Source organism: Wolffia australiana, chromosome 15 (genome assembly GCF_029677425.1).
Source record: "Wolffia australiana isolate 7733 chromosome 15, ASM2967742v1".
Taxonomy (NCBI): domain Eukaryota; kingdom Viridiplantae; phylum Streptophyta; class Magnoliopsida; order Alismatales; family Araceae; genus Wolffia; species Wolffia australiana.
This window is the reverse complement of record NC_135849.1, coordinates 5,234,066-5,237,500: the sequence shown is the minus strand read 5'-3', so window position 1 is coordinate 5,237,500 and position 3,435 is coordinate 5,234,066. Positions and strand designations below refer to the sequence as shown.

The following is a 3,435-nucleotide window of genomic DNA, read 5'->3' as shown; positions in this document are numbered from 1 at the left end:
TCCATCTCTCCCTCCCCATCTACACATCTTTTTGTGCGAATTGTTCATTCTGTTGGGTCTTCCATAACAAAGAACAAGGCCCTGTGCAGTTCTTGTGTGCGTTTTAAACTAACAGAACAGAACAACAATGCCTATTTACAATACTGAAACCCATCGGTTTTTATCGCCGTCGGAGGCAGGTTCGTGGTGAAGGTGCCGACAGCGATAGCGGCGGAGAAGGCCGCGCCGCTGCTCTGCGCCGGAGTGACGGTCTTCAGCCCGCTCCGCCACCTCGGGCTGACCTCCGCCGGGCGCCACGGCGGCGTTCTCGGCCTCGGCGGCGTCGGCCACCTCGCCGTGAAGCTCGCCAAAGCCATGGGCCACTCCGTCACCGTCATCAGCTCTTCGTCGGAGAAGCGCGAAGAAGCGCTGAGCCGGCTCGGCGCCGACGCCTTCCTCCTCAGCACCGCCGCCGGCGCCATCGCCGCTGCCGCCGGCACCCTCGACTACGTGATCGACACCGCGCCGGCGGTCCACCCGCTCGAGCCGCTGCTGGGCCTGCTCAAGGTCGACGGCAAGCTCGTCTTGACCGGCGTCGTGGCCGAGCCTTTGAAGTTCTCCGCGCCGGCGCTCATGCTGGGGAGGAAGGCCATCGCTGGAAGCTTCATTGGCAGCGTGGAGGAGACGCAGGCGTTGCTTGACTTCTGCGCCGAGCGCGGGGTGGAGGCCGCTGTGGAGGTCGTGCCCGTTGGCGAGATCAACCGCGCTGTCGCCCGCCTCGAGTGTAACGATGTGAGGTATCGCTTCGTCGTGGACGTGGGGGCCGGCAAGGCTTGAGTTCTCTGGCTTTGTATTGGCGAGAATAAGGGAGAGGTTCGAGAGAATAATAGAAGTTTCTATTTTGTAGCCGCTGGCTGTGTCTTTGAGAGAGAGAAGGAGAAGGATAGAAAACGAGGTGTTTGAGAATTGAGATAGGGGGAGAACGGGGTGGAGAGAAAGATGGGATGGAGAGGGTCGGTGTTTGATAGAGAGAGCGAGATGGAGAGAGTGGGTTGAGATGTAGAATGAGATGAAGAGAGTGAGTGTTCAGGAGATTAAAATAGTGGGGGGTTGCGTGAGAGAGAGACTGTGTTGGAGAGTGGAGACTTGAAAGATAGAGAGAGAGGAGGGGGAGAGAGTGTTTGAGACTTGGAAGAGAGAGAGAATGAGGGGGGAGAGAGTGTTTGAGACTTGGAAGAGAGAGAGAATGAGGGGGATAGAGTGTTTGAGACTTGGAAGAGAGAGAGAATGAGGGGGAGAGAGTGTTTGAGACTTGGAAGAGAGAGAATAAGGGGAGAGAGTCTTTGAGACTTGGAAGAGAGAGAATGAGGGGGAGAGAGTCTTTGAGACTTGGAAGAGAGAGAATGAGGGGAAGAGAGTCTTTGAGACTTGGAAGAGAGAGAGAGTGTGTATGTGTGTGTGTGATTGAGACTTAAGAGAGAGAGAGGAGAGGGAGAGAGAGTGTGTTTGAGATTTGACAGAGTAAGAGAGTGGGTGGTTGAGGGAGAGAGAGAGAGACAGAGACGGAGAAAATGTGTTTGAGACGGCAGAGAAAGAGTGGTTGAGAGAGAGAGAGTGATGGAGAAAGTGTGCTTGAGACGACAGAGAAAGAGAGTGGTTGACACAGAGAGAGCGAGTGGATAAGATGTGTTTGAGACGACAGAGAAAGAGAGTGGTGGAGAGAGAGATAAAGGGGGGATGTTTGGGACTTGAGAGAGCGAGATGGAGAAGATCAGAAGATGTGTTTGAGACGACAGAGAAAGAGAGTGGTGGAGAGAGAGATAAAGGGGGGATGTTTGGGACTTGAGAGAGCGAGATGGAGAAGATCAGAAGATGTGTTTGAGACGACAGAGAAAGAGAGTGGTGGAGAGAGAGATAAAGGGGGGATGTTTGGGACTTGAGAGAGAGAGATGGAGAAGATCAGAAGATGTGTTTGAGACGACAGAGAAAGAGAGTGGTGGAGAGAGAGAAAGGGGGGAAGTGGTGTTGAGAGAGAGCGAGATGGAGAAAGTGTGTTTGAGACATGACAGAGAAAGAGAATGGGTGCTTGAGAGAGCAAGGGAGAGTGAGATGGAGTGTTTGATAGATGAGAGTGGGTGTTTGAGAGAGAGAGAGATGAAGAGATTGTGTTTGAGAGGAAAAAACGAGAGGGTAGTCCCAGTAGGTCCGGGTTTTTTGCATTCCTATTCCAGCCCGGTCTTGTCCAGTTCTGGTCTGGTCTCAGTCCAATCATGCTTACTCAATCCCAACGTCAAAGAAGAAAAGCAAAAAAGTTGGTATGAACTTATCATAAAAGGAATAATGCATTACAAGGTAATCTCTAGATTTCATCTTGGATAATAAAGTACTCTATTAGGTGTCACTCAAAAGATTAATAAAATAACAGAAGAGACAGACAAAGGAACATAAAAATATTAATATTAGAAGAAGAGAGAAGGAGAAAAGAAAAAAGAGAATAATATGAAAAGAAGAAGAAAGCAATATGAAAAGATAAACAGAAGAAGAAGAAGAGAGGAATATTAAGAGAAGTTGAAATAATAATAAGAGAAGAGGAAAAGAAGAAGACAAGAATAACAAAGGGAGATGAAAAAATTAATAAAATAAGAAGAAACGAAGATGAAAAGAAGAATAAAGCAAGGATAAGAGAGGAAGAAAAGAAAAATAAAAGAAAGAGATATGAAGGAGGACTACCATGGGGAGGGCCACGGGGGAGGCGATGGGAAGGAGGTGTAAAGGGGAGGGGGGTAGCAGCAACCTATCGGGTAATTTTGGGGCCTTGATTAAAAGATCCAAAATTGATTGCGTAGTGAAATACCAAATCCAAAATGGATCTGGAAACCAAAACATCACCTTTACACAGACTTAAAATGTGATTTATTGATTCCTCGAGTGATCATCTTCAAGCAGTTCAAATCCTCAGCCTCTAGACATGTCCATACAATTTTCTGGGCATTGGGTCTCCTCTTCTTTCCACAAACTCTGCTTCTGGAAATCTGAAGTCCTCTCAATCTAGTTCCCACTAGAAGCAACACTCAGGGAAGAAGATGATAAGAAAGTGTTAAGCACTCAAACTACCTCGCATGTATGTCAAATGAGGGTTCCCCCCTAAACTTATACTATTCAGGAAAATATTCATAAAGTCCCTATCCTTCAAAACACTTAATAAAAATCCCTAAACTTTTAATATATATGCATCAGTGTCCAAAGACCTTAGAAGTGTGACCTCTAGGCCCATGTGTAAGTCTAGTTAGCAACTTCAATGGCCCAATAACCATTATTGGGCTGACCTTATTAGTTGAGTGTATCACATATAGTTTAATTAATGATTGTTTAAGTTGTCTATTCATGAGGTGCCAAGCTACACCTCATGCCCTAGACAATACAAAGGATCATCTCAACTCTCTAAAAGAACCTTTA

At 47.3% G+C, this 3,435-nt stretch overlaps 1 protein-coding gene across 1 annotated transcript in view; it reads left to right on the top strand.

Moving 5' to 3' along the window:
• The window catches only part of CAD5 (cinnamyl alcohol dehydrogenase 5), a 3,258-nt gene extending 2,373 nt beyond the window's left edge, over nt 1-885 (top strand). Inside the window, exon 4 of the mRNA XM_078587548.1 lies at nt 180-885. Within this exon, the coding sequence (XP_078443674.1) occupies nt 180-816 (637 nt within the window). The 3' untranslated portion in view covers nt 817-885. The remainder of the gene's footprint in view (nt 1-179) is intronic.
• Nucleotides 886-3,435: the final 2,550 nt, after the last annotated feature.